The 19,960-nt window shown below is 43.4% G+C and overlaps 1 protein-coding gene and 1 long non-coding RNA gene across 4 annotated transcripts; one reads left to right on the plus strand and one right to left on the minus strand.

Annotated features, from left to right (window-relative positions):
• Window positions 1-6,227: 6,227 nt before the first annotated feature.
• On the plus strand, window positions 6,228-19,252 carry LOC118362222 (G-protein coupled receptor family C group 6 member A-like). Of its 3 annotated transcripts, none has more exons than XR_008085956.1 (8): window positions 6,228-7,211; window positions 7,885-9,991; window positions 10,667-10,952; window positions 12,672-13,502; window positions 14,606-14,815; window positions 15,443-15,560; window positions 16,603-17,634; window positions 17,703-19,252. XR_008085956.1 is itself a non-coding variant. In XM_052485811.1 (8 exons), the coding sequence occupies exons 3-8, from the start codon at window positions 9,807-9,809 to the stop codon at window positions 17,541-17,543; spliced, it is 2,571 nt and encodes an 856-aa protein (XP_052341771.1). In that variant the 5' UTR covers window positions 6,228-6,709; window positions 7,111-7,211; window positions 7,885-9,806; the 3' UTR covers window positions 17,544-19,252. The 3 variants fall into 3 exon arrangements, 2 of the variants coding, with proteins under 2 accessions (XP_052341771.1, XP_052341772.1); XM_052485811.1 differs by having other exon boundaries at window positions 6,228-6,709; window positions 7,111-7,211; window positions 16,603-19,252; XM_052485812.1 differs by lacking the exons at window positions 6,228-7,211; window positions 7,885-9,991 and having other exon boundaries at window positions 10,325-10,952; window positions 16,603-19,252.
• LOC127913552 (uncharacterized) lies at window positions 10,926-11,545 on the minus strand. The gene is made up of 3 exons (XR_008085957.1): window positions 11,294-11,545; window positions 11,119-11,243; window positions 10,926-11,068 (listed from the first exon to the last, which is right to left on the minus strand). It is a non-coding gene; the product is annotated as an uncharacterized LOC127913552 (long non-coding RNA).
• Window positions 19,253-19,960: the final 708 nt, after the last annotated feature.

A 19,960-nucleotide genomic window follows, 5' to 3' on the forward strand; every position in this document is an offset into this window, starting at 1 on the left:
AGGGCCCCATGGAAGACACCCAGTCCGGGGAGAAGATTGGGAAGAAGAAGAAGTTAATAGGCCAATAGGGCACAGAGTAATAACCAGATGGCAAGAATTAGAAAGTAAGGGTATGCCAGAGTTCCCAGACACTAGGAATTATCCTGTAGGGTGGATAGCACCGGTAATAATAATTCCTCACCCTGACACTCTTAAAACATGTGGCTCATGTGATAGAAATACTGAAGGGGTACTCAGCAGGAGATGTTGAGGACGGATTTTAGACAGCGTATGTATTTTGTGTCTAGCCCAGAGAGATAAGTGGCCTAAACTTAAACTGATAGTGAACAGGGGAAAAATTTGGGCTCATGTAGAAGAGCCTGAGGAGTTGAACCTTATGATGGTGTACAAAGGACAGGAAGTAGATTGGGATAGACGTACTGGCCCTGTTGAATTACATGGAATGGCTTTACGAGACCTATTCAACAGGTTAGAGGAGAAGAACAACTGGTTCCAAGATGCTCAGGCTGTAATCAAGGGACTCGAGGGGAGTGTACATGTCCAACCCCATTTGGGAGGATATGTAACAACGAGACCATTGTGTAAAAAGTGCTTATGTTTTCAAGTATGCTATAGGGAGAAGAAACAGTGGTACAGGGAAAATGAGTCAGAACCCTGGCCCATGGAAGGACGTTTCTCAGACTTATTTACATGGGGCGGAATAATTAGCAGGTGCAAACATAATGATGAGTATTATTTAAGGTTAAGAATAGCAAAGAAAGGAACCAAAGGACAGCCCGAGGTTTGGGGAGTGGTGTGTAGGTCAGGTTACTTATTTGTAGTTATATTTTCTTATTTTGTGTGACTTTCTTCTGGCAGCTATTTTAAAGATGGGTCAGAATGTGTTTTTTTGGTTAGATCCTGGAGAGGGTGTAGTGGAACACAAAAAGGATCTCCCCTCTGACCCGCCTTTCATCCCGACTCAACAAATACCCATGAAAGAACTGACAGTACCGTATGAGCTACCCGCCTGGACTATGTCACCACCTGAAGAACCAAGCTTCCAAACAGCAGAACCTGACTGGTATCAACTGGCTCCGCCCACGGTAGAAGGAGAATCTGCTGGCTGGGAAAATCTATTAGAATCATTATTGCTTGGATAGGCTGGACTCTATAAGAGGAAGGTAGCGCTTTAAGCTATGTAGGAAGTACATCCTTATATGGGTATGAACAGATGTATGTACTAGCCAACCACACAGGAAATAATATTGGGAGGAAGTAGTAGGTAATAACAGGATGAATTATTCTGTGGAGGACACCTAGGGGATTTTGGACGGTGAAAAAAGGTATATATAGAGAAACTGCCGATACTTCGGCGCTGACTTCTTGAATTCTGAATTCATAGAGACAACCATTTGAACCAGGTATTGGTGCCTGGCTCATCTCTAGATTCTAACTATTGAATTTGGACTAGATTCTTGTGCTGAGACTCCTCGTGTTCCTATCTATTCCAAACCATTACTACTGGCAGTGTGTGGTTCTTGAGGCTTTGTCCACTATATGACAGTCCCTGCTTTGTGATCGCCTGACCAAGGTCTAATCACTGGCATTACTGGAAATAGTTTGGCATCCCGAGACAGGACTTAAACACTGAACCCAGGGGGTTTTCGTTGGAGGATAGTGAAACATCAGTAGACGATCAGTTGACCAAGAACGACTCTAGTTTCCTCATTCAATATGTCTTGAATCCAATTTAGTTAAAATAACAACTCCAATTCAACCTCTCGGCAGTTAGAGGGGAGTCGCTACACTAAACTAAATTTCTCAAATTCTGACCGATTGAAACTCTGCTCCTGATCTCGTGGGTCTCCTCGTCCTCTCTCAAAGGTAATTAAATAACTATTACAAGTATTTAATATAGTGATAAGTGTTATCATTGTACCAGGCATTTTATAAGAGCATTAACCTCTTGCTCCTACCTGACACTGCAGGCGTCCCAGCTCGGCCCTCACTACTGATGTCTACCAGGGCTCGGCCCTCACTACTGAGGTCTACCAGGGCTCGGCCCTCACCACTGAGGTCTACCAGGGCTCGGCCCTCACCACTGATGTCTACCAGGGCTCGGCCCTCACCACTGATGTCTACCAGGGCTCGGCCCTCACCACTGATGTCTACCAGGGCTCGGCCCTCACTACTGATGTCTACCAGGGCTCGGCCCTCACTGCTGATGTCTACCAGGGCTCGGCCCTCACTACTGATGTCTACCAGGGCTCGGCCCTCACTACTGATGTCTACCAGGGCTCGGCCCTCACTACTGATGTCTACCAGGGCTCGGCCCTCACTACTGATGTCTACCAGGGCTCGGCCCTCACTACTGATGTCTACCAGGGCTCGGCCCTCACTACTGATGTCTACCAGGGCTCGGCCCTCACTGCTGATGTCTACCAGGGCTCGGCCCTCACTACTGATGTCTACCAGGGCTCGGCCCTCACTACTGATGTCTACCAGGGCTCGGCCCTCACTACTGATGTCTACCAGGGCTCGGCCCTCACTACTGATGTCTACCAGGGCTTATCTACAAGTGGCCTGAGGTCGGTGTTAGATTACGGGCATTTCAAGTGCAATGCTAATAACAATGCTTTTTGGAAACAGCTCGGAGATTTAACGTTGCTCCTACGAAGGCTCTAACGATGAACTTAGCCTTAAGATGCTTTGGGAAACCGGGCTCAGGAAGATAATATTCTGGTTCCCAGCCGAATTGGAGTTGATGACAAAGCAAAGACCGTCAGTAACCTACAAAACTTGAGACAAACACATGCAGAATTAAGCCATGGAACTAATTGATTGGCCAGTGAGTGGCCAAGCCTTCCTCACACATACAGTACAACTTACTTATTCATCAAAACCCAGCTCCTTCACCCCACCGCCAGCTATTGCACTCATAATTCCGGCTGTGAAAATAGCAAATATATTTCTTACACACCAGCTAGACCTATTGCAATACCACAAAACAGGACTACTTTCATTTTCATATCTCCTACATCCATACCATGAATACACAGGAATGTTGACATCATGTGTTCATCTAGAAGTGCTTCGAACACATTAAAACCAACCCAGAGTCATGCAGCCTTTTGGGGTGCCGATAACTAGGACGTTGTCTGCATAAATATCAGATGAGAATATGCGCCGCAATGGAACTAATGAGACAAACCCCTGAACCAACCTCAAATCTAAGGGTTCAGACACACCAATAGCGTTTGCTGACCGAGAGTACTTAGCACCTCTGAACAGAGTACAGTGTTGGCTATAATTTGCTAACCGAGTGCTCACAGATTTTACATGTAGAATCGGGTGAAAATGTAGGCAGTCAGATTTCTACCTGCGGATGGTCCCTAAAACACGGTTTGGTGAGGAATCACAAAATATTAAAGCTTGAGATCACGAAACACAATACTGTTGATTCAAATCACATAGCAACGTTGTTGATGTTCAGGTTAAATGGGTGTGTTTTTTCGATAACTGGGTTATCAGGATGTAAGAGAGCGGGACAGAATGTAAGCAAACAAGGATTCACATATTCCTCACACTGTGTTCCCCTCTTATTACCAAGAACAAATACACCACAGCAGCCACAAAACAATCAGGAACATCAATAAACTATTGTAATGGGACTGTAAAAATGTGGATTTAAAAGAACAGACTTACAGGTTTGGTGTATTTACTGTTGGTCTTGGAACCACCCCATTGCATTTGACACGGAAAATGGCAGTCTGGTTATTAGGTAGCTTTAAACCAGAGAGGAAGAGTTATGCGAGAGGTTTCACTCCGGCCAAAATCTGTCCACAAAAATAATCTCACAAAGTGAGGAATTTTTGTACGGAGGCAAATGAGAGAGTTGAATTTGGTAACAGTCAAATTTGGTTACAGAACAATGTATTGCGAATTTGCTACGTGAGGCTTATTTTATCGAATATACATTTTGTAATGGTTGATATAAGTAGAGGCAAGTGGCATTTCGGCAACTTAAAAAAAAAAGACTATATCTTGTGCTAGTTGTCATAGAGAGAGGACTGGTCATGGATATAATCTGTTTTAGCATGGACATTGCCATTGAGGTCTTCCACCATTTTAAAGCAGTACAGTGGGTGGGGGTTTCCTATGATTTGGGAGCAATCAGCCAATGAAGAAGAACAACATTTACTTCATTAAAAATGGAGATCGCCTCAATGGCGCTGCCCATATTGTCAGACACTATGATGGCAGAGATACAAAGATGAGTCCTCTATCAATTCAATTTTCCATTTAAGGGGCTTTATAGGCATGGGAAACATTACATTTACATTTACATTACATTTAAGTCATTTAGCAGACGCTCTTATCCAGAGCGACTTAGAAATTGGTGCATTCACCTTATGACATCCAGTGGAACAGCCACTTTACAATGATATAATAATACAATAGTGCATCTAAATCTTTTAAGGGGGTGAGAAGGATTACTTTATCCTATCCTAGGTATTCCTTAAAGAGGTGGGGTTTCAGGTGTCTCCGGAAGGTGGTGATTGACTCCGCTGTCCTGGCGTCGTGAGGGAGTTTGTTCCACCATTGGGGGGCCAGAGCAGCGAACAGTTTTGACTGGGCTGAGCGGGAACTGTACTTCCTCAGTGGTAGGGAGGCGAGCAGGCCAGAGGTGGATGAACGCAGTGCCCTTGTTTGGGTGTAGGGCCTGATCAGAGCCTGGAGGTACTGAGGTGCCGTTCCCCTCACAGCTCCGTAGGCAAGCACCATGGTCTTGTAGCGGATGCGAACTTCAACTGGAAGCCAGTGGAGAGAGCGGAGGAGCGGGGTGACGTGAGTGAACTTGGGAAGGTTGAACACCAGACGGGCTGCGGCGTTCTGGATGAGTTGTAGGGGTTTAATGGCACAGGCAGGGAGCCCAGCCAACAGCGAGTTGCAGTAATCCAGACGGGAGATGACAAGTGCCTGGATTAGGACCTGCGCCACTTCCTGTGTGAGGCAAGGTCGTACTCTGCGGATGTTGTAGAGCATGAACCTACAGGAACGGGCCACCGCCTTGATGTTAGTTGAGAACGACAGGGTGTTGTCCAGGATCACGCCAAGGTTCTTAGCGCTCTGGGAGGAGGACACAATGGAGTTGTCAACCGTGATGGCGAGATCATGGAACGGGCAGTCCTTCCCCGGGAGGAAGAGCAGCTCCGTCTTGCCGAGGTTCAGCTTGAGGTGGTGATCCGTCATCCACACTGATATGTCTGCCAGACATGCAGAGATGCGATTCGCCACCTGGTCATCAGAAGGGGGAAAGGAGAAGATTAATTGTGTGTCGTCTGCATAGCAATGATAGGAGAGACTATGTGAGGTTATGACAGAGCCAAGTGACTTGGTGTATAGCGAGAATAGGAGAGGGCCTAGAACAGAGCCCTGGGGGACACCAGTGGTGAGAGCGCGTGGTGAGGAGACAGATTCTCGCCACGCCACCTGGTAGGAGCGACCTGTCAGGTAGGACGCAATCCAAGCGTGGGCCGCGCCGGAGATGCCCAACTCGGAGAGGGTGGAGAGGAGGATCTGATGGTTCACAGTATCGAAGGCAGCCGATAGGTCTAGAAGGATGAGAGCAGAGGAGAGAGAGTTAGCTTTAGCAGTGCGGAGCGCCTCCGTGATACAGAGAAGAGCAGTCTCAGTTGAATGACTTGTCTTGAAACCTGACTGATTTGGATCAAGAAGGTCATTCTGAGAGAGATAGCGGGAGAGCTGGCCAAGGACGGCACGTTCAAGAGTTTTGGAGAGAAAAGAAAGAAGGGATACTGGTCTGTAGTTGTTGACATCGGAGGGATCGAGTGTAGGTTTTTTCAGAAGGGGTGCAACTCTCGCTCTCTTGAAGACGGAAGGGACGTAGCCAGCGGTCAGGGATGAGTTGATGAGCGAGGTGAGGTAAGGGAGAAGGTCTCCGGAAATGGTCTGGAGAACAGAGGAGGGGATAGGGTCAAGCGGGCAGGTTGTTGGGCGGCCGGCCGTCACAAGACGCGAGATTTCATCTGGAGAGAGAGGGGAGAAAGAGGTCAGAGCATAGGGTAGGGCAGTGTGAGCAGAACCAGCGGTGTCGTTTGACTTAGCAAATGAGGATCGGATGTCGTCGACCTTCTTTTCAAATGGTTGACGAAGTCATCTGCAGAGAGGGAGGAGGGGGATTCAGGAGGGAGGAGAAGGTGGCAAAGAGCTTCCTAGGGTTAGAGGCAGATGCTTGGAATTTAGAGTGGTAGAAAGTGGCTTTAGCAGCAGAGACAGAGGAGGAAAATGTAGAGAGGAGGGAGTGAAAGGATGCCAGGTCCGCAGGGAGGCGAGTTTTCCTCCATTTCCGCTCGGCTGCCCGGAGCCCTGTTTAAACAACAGTGAAATAAAAACAAAATTGAACATTACACTCACAAAAGTTAAAAAATATTAAATATATTTCAAATGTCCTATTATGTCTATATACAGTGTCTATCTCCATGGCCTGCTGTTCACACGCGTATCTGTTCTCTCATTGGCTAGAATAGTCCCACATGATCTCGCCTTCTCCTGCCTGTCTTCCATCTGAGGACATGTATTTCCATAATTAGAGCGGTTACTTGACTCTCTTGTCAATTTAATAGACAATCTTTGCTTAAACTGGTTTCCTAGAAGTCTGGTTTCCTGTTAAACAACAGCAAAAAACAGGAAGTGGTCAAATGCGGTAAGGTGCGGGTTGGTTTTAGGTCAGGCGCTGGCACAGTTAGTTGCATGCTGCATGCCTCACTTCTGACAACTTTAGAGATTCCGGTTTGTTAACAGTCAAAAGACTACAATAGCCAAAAAGGCTGTTGACAACCAATTGGCAACCATGGCTGCAATTGTTTAACGCTAGAACAGCTGCCGATGTCTTTGGAACATATTTAAAATGTTAATGTCATTACAATTTTAAAGTCATGTCCACCTCCGTCCTTGACATTTTTCTAAATAAGTCTATCAGTGGCATCCACAGTTTCACAGTCCCCCCAGAAGGTCTGAGCGACCACTGGCCCATCATAATTATAGATGTAGGCTAAATTGACAATCGTCTGATGGGTGACAATATTGTAAATTGTCTCGTGATAGGAAGAGACTGATGAACAGCACAGCGTGTGTAATTGACAAAGAAGGGAACGGAGTTTACCATAAAGCTACTCTTTAAAATCATCCTACAGATGTTCACGCAGGTAAGACGTTTAGATTTCTTTGTTTTGAACCTAACCTAATAGACAGGTTGGGTGGTCTTGGTGAGTTAGCGTAAGGGCAGACGGGGAAATCTCGAACTTACTCTAACGGGCCGGGTTCTTCTCATGATTGGAAGTTAGCGTCCGGGCAGATAGAGCTGACAACCTGCCCTAAAATCATTTTCATGTCATTATTTCATAACGCATTTAAAGTTTTAAAAAATTTGCGAAGTTTAATCATTTACGGTTTCAAACTTTGGTAATTGTGAATTTACAGTAGCTTTAAGCTTCAAGAAATACCGTGTTGGGTCTTAGTAGTATGTTAGATTGACATGTTATGTTGTAGTTTACGAGTTCAGACAGGCAAGACAGACGTATTTTCACGATTTCAATAATATCATCAAAATCAATAAATCAAACGACATTTTTTTGGGGCTCATTCGGTAGTTTTTACTGGATTAAATAGAATGCTGTTGAAAAATTGTTAAAATTACCGTTTATATTCTGTTTTCGTGTATTTTTGAGTTATAGCTGAGTGTCAAAACACTGGTTTTAAATGTCTAAATTCATAATCAATATGCTGAAATAAATTGTGATATTTTGAAGACGAAGGCATACAAATTACTCCCGACACACTCATGTGTCAAACTTGTGTTCATGGGTACTGCGGGAGCAGACGTGACCGAACACCCCCCTCTTAGGGCACCACCCGGTCTCCCTTCCTGGGCGAACCAGCCGAGACATGGGCGCTGGGCCAGCCGGTTGGGGCGTGGAAGCCCGACGAACCGGCAGGAGCGTAAGAGCCTGGCGAGTTGGCTGAGGCATGGGAGCCTGACGATCCCGCTGCAGAGAGGATGCCGCGGAGCCGACCGAGGAAAGTAAACCTCTCGGGCCAGCCAGGGCGTGGATGCCCGACGGGCAGGCTTAGGTACCCCCGGTTCCATCCGTGGCGGAATCCACCCCGACGTCACCAACAAAACAAAACAAAAAAACTCCTGGACCGGCTGGGCGAACAAAAACTGACGATCTGGCTGAGACGAAGCAGGTACGTGGAGTCAAACATTTAATAAATAACGGACACGACACGAGACAGGAACAGAGACAAAAGACAATCAATACAGAGCTGGGGAACGAACAAATATAGGGAAGGAAATAAACAGATCATGGCTGAGTCCAACAACATTGATGTGCGTGACAAGGGAAGGCAGGTGTGCGTGATGCAGGGCAGCCTGGGGGTGGATACGTGACAAACAGGGGTCGGTTTTCATTTGAATGATAGCTTAAAAACCTATGCCAGAGACATTCATACGAGGAGCCCTAAAATAAAAATGATTGCCTCCATGGTCTGAAAATCACAGCGGAGGTCAAAGATCATCTACAGACAGGTGCACATGAGAAAAACACTGGAGCTAAACCAAAGATATTGATCTGTTTTAAGCAATCGATTTTGTGAGATTGTGACGACTGTAAACTTTTTTACAAACATCACTAATATGAAGTAAAAAGGGATGTGTATTTCCTGTAATTATTGTGGTGAAAACATTAGTCAGTGTAATGTAGCAACACGTTCTGTCCGCCATAGGGAAATTAGCTTAAAATAAACCATGTTAAAATAGTTCAGTATTTCTATTTAAGATTACAGTAAATTAAACACAATCCCCATAAATCCAACAATGATATCTATTTCTTACTATTTTTACCATGGAAAAGCACTCCTACACACTATTTAACCGGGTGCTCTGAAGAGCTGTTATGGTGGAATGTCGTGTAAGAATGACAACTACTCCTGTCTCTTGAGTTACTGCAAATCTCCCTTAGCATAACCATCTCCAACCATGCCAGACAAGGATTGGTCACAGACAAACCAGCTGTCACTACTCAGATGGCCTGTGGTAGCTGTGCTACTGTCTCTCCTCTCTCTTTGTTTTCCGGGCAAGTGTTTCCAGCCATTGGTTCGAGTGAGAATGCCAGCAGCTCCAACAGACACAGACACAAGATAGCCGAGTCACACATTATTTACACCATTGTACCCCAAAACTCTGTATTAAAACATTTACTTCTACCCGGATCCTGCAAGTCAAGTCCCTCTTTAACCTTTTCAAAAGTCATCTTGCTACAGTACTAAAAAATAACACACTGACAAACTCAACTGGCATTTGAAGGGATACTGGTGTCAGATTCCAAACCGACTGCCGCTGTGCCCTTGAACAAGGCAATTATCCTGTTGGATTGTGTATAGAAAGCCCCCTCAAAAAACTGAATACGAGTGCTTAGAAAATGACAATGGTTGTAAACAAACCACAAACCAGAAGTTTCATATTGAGAACCTAAAGAATACATCATTAATACTATTATAAATTGCTGGGTTTTATTCTACAACTGTTTGGTTTCCTTTCATCTTCATAGATAAGAACTACACATTCATGTAATTGCCTTATTTAGAAAACAAACAGACAATGCTGTTACTCTGAATTCTGTTTGTAGTCTGTATGCAAATATTCAAACTTCCTCTGTCATATACAGGTCTTCAATAGACAGGGAGTGACACATAGTTATTACACAGACAGGACCTCAGCACCAGTCTACAGTAAATACACAATGTGGGTCTTGTTGCTCTTAATTATGACTGTAACCTCAATAGTCTCGGGACCTTCTTGTTCAGTAAACAACAATCCTCGCCGTATTTATGTCCCTGGGGACATTGTTGTGGGTGGACTTTTTCCTATTTACCTGCAGGTGAAAACTAATTGGTCCACGATTCCTCCGCAAAAGACATGCACTGAGTGAGTATACAGTGAACATCAATGAGCGTCATCAATAAGTGCTGTGTCTTTGTAGGTAATGTGTACCTTTGCTGTCAAAACTAGAATGCTATTAACTAGAATTCCATGTAATTAGAAGACTGCAACTACTGTAGCATGCTATGCAACTAGAATTCTATGCAACTAGAATTCTATGCAACTAGAATTCTATGCAACTAGAATGCTATGCAACTAGAATGCTATGCAACTAGAATTCTATGCAACTAGAATTCTATGCAACTAGAATGCTATGCAACTAGAATGCTATGCAACTAGAATTTCATGTAACTAGAATTCTATGCAACTAGAATTCTATGCAACTAGAATGCTATGCAACTAGAATGCTATGCAACTAGAATTCTATGCAACTAGAATTCTATGCAACTAGAATGCTATGCAACTAGAATGCTATGCAACTAGAATTTCATGTAACTAGAATTCTATGCAACTAGAATTCTATGCAACTAGAATTCTATGCAACTAGAATTCTATGTAGCTAGAAGACTGCAACTAGAATGCTATGTAACTAGAAATCTATGCAGCTAGAATTATATGTAACTAGAATGCTATGTAACTCAAATTCTATGTAACTAGAAGACTACAACTAGAACGTACAGTACGCTATTCCAAACCATTCTAATTGTATAATGTTTGCAGTTACGACGTGCAGATGTTCCTCCGATCGCAAGTGATGATTTATGCCATCCAAGAGATAAACAGGTCTCAGATGTTGCCCAATGTGAGTGTCGGATACGAAATATACGACACCTGTGGGGATGTAACAAATGCCATCAGAGCAACACTGAGCATGATGGAGGACATCCAGGGGAAGGGGGTGAATCCTAATGTAACCACACCACATGTTAAAGTGGTAATTGGGGAGAGGTATTCTGAGAAGTCAATAGCTGTTGCCCGTCTACTAGCTCTACCTTTAGTGGCTCAGGTATGCTAACCCTAACCTTTGATGTAGTGTCTAACCCTAACCTTTGATGTAGTGTCTAACCCTAACCTTTGATGTAGTGTCTAACCCTAACCTTTGATGTAGTGTCTAACCCTAACCTTTGATGTAGTGTCTAACCCTAACCTTTAATGTAGTGTCTAACCCTAACCTTTGATGTAGTGTCTAACCCTAACCTTTGATGTAGTGTCTAACCCTAACCTTTGATGTAGTGTCTAACCCTAACCTTTGATGTAGTGTCTAACCCTAACCTTTGATGTAGTGTCTAACCCTAACCTTTGATGTAGTGTCTAACCCTAACCTTTAATGTAGTGTCTAACCCTAACCTTTGATGTAGTGTCTAACCCTAACCTTTGATGTAGTGTCTAACCCTAACCCTTGATGTAGTGACTAACCATTTATATAGTGACTAACCATTTATATAGTGACTAAACCTTTATAGTGACTAACCCTTTATATAGTGACTAACCCTTTATATAGTGACTAACCCTTTATATAATGACTAACCATTTATATAGTGACTAACCCTTGATGTAGTGACTAACCATTTATATAATGACTAACCCTTTATATAATGACTAACCATTTATATAATGTAAGTCTAAAGAGCCATTGTAAATGTAAATATAGTGACTAACCCTTTATATAATGACTAACCATTTATATAGTGACTAACCCTTGATGTAGTGACTAACCATTTATATAATGACTAACCCTTTATATAATGACTAACCATTTATATAGTGACTCACCCTTGATGTAGTGACTAACCCTTTATATAGTGACTAACCCTTGATGTAGTGACTAACCCTTGATGTAGTGACTAACCATTTATATAGTGACTAACCCTTTATATAGTGACTAACCCTTGATGTAGTGACTAACCCTTGATGTAGTGACTAACCCTTGATGTAGTGACTAACCCTTTATAGTGACTAACCCTTTATATAGTGACTAACCCTTTATATAGTGACTAACCCTTTATATAGTGACTAACCCTTTATATAGTGACTAACCCTTTATATAGTGACTAACCCTTTATGTAGTGACTAACCCTCAATGTAGTGACTAACCATTTATATAATGACTAACCCTTTATCTACTGACTAACCCTTGATGTAGTGACTAACCCTAACCATTTATATAATGACTAACCCTTTATATAATGACTAACCCTTGATGTAGTGACTAACCATTTATATAATGACTAACCCTTTATATAGTGACTAACCCTTTATATAATGACTAACCCTTTATGTAGTGACTAACCATTTATATAATGACTAACCCTTTATATAGTGACTAACCCTTTATATAATGACTAACCATTTATCTAGTGACTAACCCTTGATGTAGTGACTAACCATTTATATAATGACTAACCCTTTATATAGTGACTAACCATTGATGTAGTGACTAACCCTTCATGGAGTATAACTTTGCTTATAAATGATTTATGAAGAGTCTGTGTTGTACTTGTGAAAACGTAAATAATCTTAATAGCCTTTATGAGTGCTCTATAAAGCCGTTGTTTATGCTCTATTAAGTCTTTATTAATGCGCTATAAAGCCTTTAATGCTCCATAAAGCATTCAATGCTCTATAAAGCCTTTATAAGTTAGGTTTAATTTCAAGTGGGAATACATAATGACCACTGTAACTTCTGCTCTCGCGCTGTTCAACACTTTGTTCCTCATTTTTGCAGATCAGTTATTCATCAACAAGTGAGTTGCTCAGTAGGAAGTGCAAGTTCCCCTCGTTTCTGCGAACGGTCTCCAGTGATGAGCATCAGACCATTGCGATCGCTGAGTTGGTGAAGCATCTCACCTGGGAGAGCGTGGGAGTGATAGGCAGTGACGATGAGTTCGGCAAGTATGGCGCCGAGAGGCTGATCGATCACTTCAATGACAGGAAACTGTGTGTGGACTTCAAGGAGATCCTATCAGCAAACTTTATACTCAACGAGACCAGAACGCAAACAGAATTGGCCATGCTCATGTCAAAGATTCGCAATTCGTCTGCCGAGGCCATTGTCATTTTCACAGCTGAATTGAATGTTAGGATTATCCTCAAAGAGGTCCTTAGAATGGGGATCAGCAGAATTTGGATTGCATGTGACAATTGGGCCACCAACAAGGAGCTTTCTGAAATGCCCGATATTCAAAAGGTTGGGAGGGTATTTGGATTCATTGCAAAGAGAAACAAAGTGCCGGGTTTTCATGAGTACGTCCGTGACTCTATGTTCCAAAGTAAAGCCCAGAACAGCTTTATCCATGAATTTATGTGTCATTATCCTCCATGTCCCGATTCCTTGGTAGATGAAAGTGTGCTGAACTGTGCATTACCCGACACCAAATCCCAGTCAGAGAGTGGTGGAAGGACATGCCTGGACAGAAGGTGCTTATTGAAGTACATTGACGAGGATGAGTCTTATTACATCTATCTAGCGGTCAAAGTCATTGCTCAGGGCCTGAGAAGCCTGCTGAACTGCGACAATGTAAGGTGTAAACGAAATGGCAGTTTTGCTGTTTGGGAGGTAAGCCACTGCACTGTGTGGTTTGACGTAATCACTAACACTTTAAAATCACTTCATTGCAAAATCGGTTCCAAAAAATAGGTGTTGGTTTTCAGACCTTTAAAGATTGTGGTCCTTCTGTAGCTCAGTTGGTAAGAGCATGGCGCTTGTAACGCCAGGGTAGTGGGTTCGATTCCCGGGACCACCCATACGTCGAATGTATGCACACATGACTGTAAGTCGCTTTGGATAAAAGCGTCTGCTAAATGGCATATATTATTTTTATATATGCTATCTGTAGGCTAGTGTAGATGCAGCTATGTGCCTCGGACCCAAATTAATGGAAAAGATAGACACCAAATAGAACGAGGAAATTAGTGCCAATCTTTCCCATTAATTTCAGATTGATGCATATACTGTACATGCTTTTATTTTATTTATTTTTATTTCACCTTTATTTAACCAGGTAGGCTAGTTGAGAACAAGTTCTCATTTACAACTGTGACCTGGCCAAGATAAAGCATAGCAGTGTGAACAGACAACAACACAGAGTTACACATGGAGTAAACAATTAACAAGTCAATAACACAGTAGAAAAAAATTCAAATAATAAAAAAAAAGTCTATATACATTGTGTGCACAAGGCATAAGGAGGTAGGCAAATAATTACAATTTTGCAGATTAACACTGGAGTGATAAATTATCAGATGGTCATGTACAGGTAGAGATACTTGTGTGCAAAAGAGCAGAAAAGTAAATAAATAAAAACATTATGGGGATGAGGTAGGTAAATTGGGTGGGCTATTTACCGATGGACTATGTACAGCTGCAGCGATCGGTTAGCTGCTCAGATAGCAGATGTTTGACTCCTCTCGATATTAGTCTACTTTGAGGATCTGGAAATTTACATTTTCTACCATAAGATATCTTTTTTTTTGTTATTCTAGAAAAATAATCTTATATTTGAATGGACCTTTATTGTGATACTGTTGTTAATTAGGATTAATTCATAGGGTTGACTGTATTTTAGCTGTATTTTAGACATACAATCTCTCCTACATAACACCACAGAGTAAACTATAAGATGCTGCCCGCTGTTCATATTTAGCTGGTTGTGTCCACAGCTTCTTGAGGAACTCAAGCGGGTTAACTTCATAGTGGACAATACCACACACATATCTTTCAATCAAAATGGTGACCCTACTACAGGATATGACATCGTAGAGTGGAACATGTCGGTTTCAGAAAATCGGATAATAACCGTTGGAGAATATAGGCCTGATGAACCCATCCGCATCAGAGAGCATCTCATCAGAGAGTTCGAAAATGTTACAGTAAGCCTTCCTATCTTAAATCTGTGTTTTAAATGTTACAGTAAGCCTTCCTGTCTTAAATCAGTAATCTTAACTTTACAGTAAGCCTTCCTATCTTAAATCAGTGTTTTAAATGTTACAGTAAGCCTTCCTATCTTAAATCTGTGTTTTTAATTTTACAGTAAGCCTTCCTATCTTAAATCAGTGTTTTAAATGTTACAGTAAGCCTTCCTGTCTTAAATCAGTAATCTTAACTTTACAGTAAGCCTTCCTCTCTTAAATCTGTGTTTTTAAATGTTACAGTAAGCCTTCCTGTCTTAAATCAGTAATCTTAACTTTACAGTAAGCCTTCCTATCTTATTAAATCAGTGTTTTTAAATGTTACAGTAAGCCTTCCTGTCTTAAATCAGTGTTTTAAATGTTACAGTAAGCCTTCCTATCTTTAATCATTATTCTTGGATGTGGGTTCACTTACCCTCCTATTAATTTTTAGGTTGGGGCAAAGAGCTCGATCTACAGTACACAATAGATAGCATTGGACATGAAGTCTACTTGACATTAGTTGTTACTCTACTATTAGCATATTATTACCACTTTATTCCATGCTGCAATGTAAAGTGCTACCTAAAGTCTTCTCTCTTTTTTTAGGTGACTTTTGCCAACTGCTGTAAGACATGTAATCCGGGATATCAGTTAATTTCAAAGATAAACTCATGCTGCAAGGAGTGTTCTCTTTGCAGTCGTGGATACATTTCTACCGGAGGTGGTAAGTACAGTAAAATATCAAGATGCTTATTGATTTTGATGTAAATTGAAAAATGATCAGACAATATCCAAAGCAGGTCAGTTTCCATACCACCGGGGATTTGTCTGAGGGGATTTTTGCAACTAATCTGATTACAGTTCTGTATGGCCACAATTTATTTTTACTTTAGGTCTGTAACTGATCTGAGGACATATTGAGTCTATTGTCTAAATGTTTAGTCTGTATTTTTTTTTATTGTTTTGTATACACTGAGTATACGAAACATTAAGTACACCTGGTCTTTCCATGATATAGACTGACCAGGTGAATCAAGGTGAGAGCTATGATCCCTTATTGATGTCACTTGTTAAATACACTTCAATCAGTGTAGATGAAGGGGGGGAGACAGGTTAAACAGGGATTTTTAAGCCTTGAGACAATTGAGACATGGATTGTGTGTGTGTGTGTGTGTGTGTGTGTGTGTGTGTGTGTGTGTGTGTGTGTGTGTGTGTGTGTGTGTGTGTGTGTGTGTGTGTGTGTGTGTGTGTGTGTGTGTGTGTGTGCAATTCAGAGAGTGAATGGGCAAGACAAAAAATGTAAGTGCCTTTGAACGGGCTATTGTAGTAAGTGCCAGTCGCACCAGTTTGTGCGACAAGAACCGCAACGCTGCTGGGTTTTTCACGTTCAACAGTTTTCTGTGTGCATCGTGAATGGTCCACCACCCAAAGGACATCCAGCCAACTTGACACAACTGTGTGAAACATTAGAGTCAACATGGGCCAGCATCCCTGTGGAATGCTTTCGACACCTTGTAGAGCCCATAGCCGGATGAACTGAGGATGTTCTGAGGGCAAATTGGGTCTCTAAGCAAATAGGTAATTTGCATAAGTGTAGTTACTGTGGACTGCTTCAAATAGTGTCATAATACCAGACAACGCCTGTTTCTCACATAACTCTATTCAAAGCCAAAAGTCCTCATGTAAATATATCCTGCATACTCCTCAAACAAGTACATGATTATTATCACAAATATCACATACTGTCTATTTGGTTCAACCCTCAGGTAAGAAGTGCGTGGCCTGTCATCCACAAAGGGAGTACACATCCTCAGACATGGACAGATGTTTGATGAAAACCATTGACTACCTGGGGTGGACTGACGCTTTCACCACTGTTCTGGTCTCATTTGATGTCTTGGGGATTGTTGTCAGCCTTCTGGTGGCCATTTTGTTTGCTGTGGATCGAAGAACACCCATAGTGAAATCCACTGGAGGCTACCTCAGCTTCCTGGAGCTGCTGTCCCTGCTGGCCTGCTTCTGCTGTATCAGTATGTTCCTGGGGGAGCCAACAAAGACCACCTGCCTGGCGGGTCTCCCACTCTTTGGCATGGCCTTCACTGTCTGCGTCTCCTGCATCCTGGCCAACCTGCTCCAGATCTTTGTCGGCTTCACTTTCAATCTGAGGGTTACAGTCGGCGACACACTGAAGCGCCTCAACCGACCCATCGCCGTGGTAACGTGCTGCTCGGCGGTCCAGGTGGCCGTGTGCGTGCTGTGGCTGACCTACGCCCCACCGTTCATTGTCGAAAGCAGCAGGTTCGACGAGGCCACCATCCTTCTGGAGTGCAACAAAGGTTCCAAGATGCTCTTTGGCGCCATGTTGACTTACATTGCCCTGCTGGCAGTGGTCTGCTTCCTGTTTGCGTTCAAAGGGAAGCAGTTGCCAGATTTGTATAAGAACGCCAGTTTTGTCTCCATCAGCATGGTGATTTTCCTGGTGGTTTGGATGGTCTTCATCCCTGTCTACATCAACATGTCGGGGAAGTACCAGCAGGCCATCGAGGCGGCGGCCATCTTGGTGTCCAATTACAGCGTCCTCTGTTGTCACTTTGCTCCCAAGTGCTACATCATGCTCTTCAGGAAAGAGCTCAACAACGAGAATGCCATCACAAATTACATCCGGAAACACTATGAAAAGAAGGGCATGGCTGTTGTCAGCAAATAGTTTGTTGATAGTAGCGATACGAGGTATTTGAGGCAGAAATGTACATGAAGGTAGGGTAAAGTGACTAGGCATCAGGATAGATAATAATGAGGTATTTGAGGTAGATATGCACATGAAGGTAGGGTAAATTGACTAGGCATCAGTATAGATAATAATGAGGTATTTGAGGTAGATACGTACATGAAGGCAGGGTAAAGTGACTAGGCATCAGGAAAGATAATAATGAGGTATTTGAGGTAGATATGTACATGAAGGCAGGGTAAAGTGACGAAGCATAAGGATAGATAATAATAATAAGAGCCTCTACAGATGGACAATCTGAATTTTTCAAAGTGTGACCCATGATAAGACTGTCAAGCACCAGTGATACTTATTGGAAGCATGGAACTTGGCATAAACCATTGCATTATGGGAACATGAACCCAAGCATTAGAGGAATCATTTTTCTCCAGAATACAGTACATTATGTCCCCCTAGCTATACTATACAGTAATGCTATACTGATTAGTAGTTGTTTATAATTGATTTAAAATCAAATCAAAGTTTATTTGTCACGTGTGCCGAATACAACAGGTGTAGTAGACCTTATAGTGAAATGCTTACTTACAGGCTCTAACGAATAGCGCAAAAAAGGTATTAGGTGAACAATAGGTAAGTAAAGAAATAAAAACAACAGTAAAAAGACAGTGAAAAACAGTACACCCACCTGTGGGGCGGCCCGTCAGGAAGTCCAGGATACAGTTGCAGAGGGAGGTGTTTAGTCCCATGTTTCTTAGCTTAGTGATGAGCTTTGAGGGTACTATGGTGTTGACCGCTGAGCTGTAGTCAATGAATACCATTCTCACGTAAGTGTTCCTTTTGTCCAGGTGGGAAAGGACAGTGTGGAGTGCAATAGAGATTGCACCATCTGTTGATCTGTTTGTGCGATATGCAAATTGTAGTGGGTCTAGGGGATAATGGCGTTGATGTGAGTCATTACCAGCCTTTCAAAGCACTTCATGTCTACGGACGTGAGTGCTACGGGTCTGTAGTCATTTAGGCAGGTTGTCTTTGTGTTCTTGAGCACAGGGACTATGGTGGTCTGCTTGAAACATGTTGGTATTACAGACTCAATCAGGGACATGTTGAAAATTGTCAGTGAAGACACCTGCCAGTTGGTCAGCACCTGCCAGAGCACACGGCCTGGTAATCCGTCTGGCACCGCAGCCGTGTGTATGTTGACCTGTTTAAAGGTCTTACTCACGTCGGCTACGGAGAGTGTGATCACACAGTCGTCTGGAACAGCTGATACTCTCTTGCATGCCTCAGTGTTGCTTGCCTCGAAGCGAGCATAGAAGTGATTTAGCTCGTCTTGTAGGCTCGTGTCACTGGGCAGCTCGGGTGTCCTTCCCTTTGTAGTCTGTAATAGTTTGCAAGCACTGCCACATAAGACGAGCATCGGAGCCGGTGTAGTATGATTCAATCTTAGGCCTGTATTGACGCTTTGCCTGTTTGATGGTTCGTCGCAGGGCATATCAGGATTTCTTGTAAGCTTCCGGGTCAGAGTCCCGCACCTTGACAGCGGCAGCTCTGCCCTTTACTTCAGTGCGGATGTTGCCTGTAATCCATGGCTTCTGGTTGGGGTATGTAAGTACAGTCCCTGTGGAGACAACGTCCTCGGTACAGTCACTGTGGGGACGACGTCCTCGGTACAGTCACTGTGGGGACGACGTCCTTCCCTTTGTACAGTCACTGTGGGGACGCACGTCCTCATACAGTCACTGTGGGGACGACGTCCTCTTAGGCCTGTTGAGTCACTGTGGGGACGGTTCGTCCTATCAGGTTTCAGTCACTGTGGGGACGACGTCCCGCACCTTGACAGCGGCAGTCACTGTGGGGACGTTGCCTGTAAGTCACTGGCTGGGGACGGGTATGTAAGTACAGTCCCTGTGGAGACAACGTCCTCGGTACAGTCACTGTGGGGACGACGTCCTCGGTACAGTCACTGTGGGGACGACGTCCTCGGTACAGTCACTGTGGGGACGACGTCCTCGGTACAGTCACTGTGGGGACGACGTCCTCGGTACAGTCACTGTGGGGACGACGTCCTCGGTACAGTCACTGTGGGGACGACGTCCTCGGTACAGTCACTGTGGGGACGACGTCCTCGGTACAGTCACTGTGGGGACGACGTCCTCGGTACAGTCACTGTGGGGACGACGTCCTCGGTAAAGTCACTGTGGGGACGACGTCCTCGATGCACTTATTGATAAAGCCAGTGACTGATGTGGTGTAACTCCTCAATGCCATCGGAGGAATCCCAGAAAATATTCCAGTCTGTGCAGCAAAACAGTCCTGTAGTTTAGCATCTGCTTCACCTGACCACTTTTTTATAGACTGAGTCACTGGTGCTTCCTGCTTTAATTTTTGCTTGTAAG

The sequence above is a fragment of the Oncorhynchus keta genome, chromosome 29 (assembly GCF_023373465.1).
Source record: "Oncorhynchus keta strain PuntledgeMale-10-30-2019 chromosome 29, Oket_V2, whole genome shotgun sequence".
NCBI classification, from domain to species: domain Eukaryota; kingdom Metazoa; phylum Chordata; class Actinopteri; order Salmoniformes; family Salmonidae; genus Oncorhynchus; species Oncorhynchus keta.